At 57.9% G+C, this 1,170-nt stretch overlaps 1 protein-coding gene across 1 annotated transcript in view; it reads right to left on the bottom strand.

The window, feature by feature from the left end:
* The window catches only part of LOC102249277 (heat shock 70 kDa protein 12A), a 26,831-nt gene extending 26,197 nt beyond the window's left edge, over positions 1 to 634 (bottom strand). Inside the window, exon 1 of the mRNA XM_014550564.1 lies at positions 458 to 634. Coding sequence (XP_014406050.1) covers positions 458 to 634 — 177 coding nt within the window. The remainder of the gene's footprint in view (positions 1 to 457) is intronic.
* Positions 635 to 1,170: the final 536 nt, after the last annotated feature.

The following is a 1,170-nucleotide window of genomic DNA, read 5'->3' as shown; positions in this document are numbered from 1 at the left end:
GCTTCCGTCTCGGAGACGGCGGAGCAGGCAGACCCTACGCCTGTCTGGCCAATCGGAGGCAGGATCCTGGCTCAACAGGCCACACTGCCTCGGGGTCTCCTAGAGATGAGGTGACACCACGAGTCTCCGGAGCCTCCTGGTGCGGGTCCCTTAGCTGAGTCACAGCTGCTTTTCCAGAGGAAAGGCGGGGCCTAACCCAAACCGGGTGGGGATTACTTTTATTACAACTTGTCTTGTCAACCGCACTTTTAAAAAAATGCCTAAAATCTTACCCCGGAGCGATAACTAAAGTCCACAACTACCAGCGAAGGGAACGGCCAATCACAATGTATCTTCAGAGCCATATTGGCTTTGGAAAATTGGGGTGATCAGTCCCTGGCTCCCAAAGTTTCGGGGGCTGAAGACTGCGGGAAGGCCAGGCCCTGACCGGGGGAGCAGGCCTTGGTGCTGGACAGACCAGAATCTTCACAGACAGCCGGTCACGTGTGGACACGGTGGGCACCAGAGTGTGCCGGTCACATGTGGACACGGTGGACACAGGGAGTGTCCTGAGAGCGCGCCCCAGGAGACCCAGGACAACTTCAGGTAACCCCTCACTTGGCTGCCATTCCCCGCTCTGCTTCCTCTCAGGCATGGTGCTTTCTGCTCTGGTCACGTCACCCGTGACACTTCCGCACCCGGAAGAGCTGACACCTCCCCGCTTACATTGACAGGAAGTCTCACTTCGTCTGCACACACACCCTGCGAGGCAGGTATGGTCAGTCTCCCCATTTTATAGGTGAGGGAACTGAGGGTTAGAAAGTTTAGCAATTGCCTAAGCTCCCACAGTAAGTGTCCAACACAGACACCTGTAAGTGGGCACCCCTCCCCCAAGGCTGCACGCCGGAGTCACCGGGACAGGTTTCAAACGCACCAGCCATGCCCTTCCCAGACCAACTAGTCAGAATAAACCAACATTGTCACGGACCACGACCCTGTAGCCCAGAGACCAGAGTGGCTGCCCCGAGTGGCACAGTGAGTTTGGGCCGAGCTGGGCCAGAGTCCAGGACCCAGCGCCTGCGCTTGCCCACCCAAGCACTCGCCTCATCACGTGAATGCACTCCGGCTCCTTGGTGAAGCTGTAGGCGTAGCCGCTAGACGTGGTCCCAAAGTCGATGGCCACCACCACGA

Source organism: Myotis brandtii, unplaced genomic scaffold (assembly GCF_000412655.1).
Source record: "Myotis brandtii unplaced genomic scaffold, ASM41265v1 scaffold604, whole genome shotgun sequence".
Classification (NCBI taxonomy): domain Eukaryota; kingdom Metazoa; phylum Chordata; class Mammalia; order Chiroptera; family Vespertilionidae; genus Myotis; species Myotis brandtii.
This window is presented reverse-complemented; position numbering and strand designations above follow the sequence as displayed.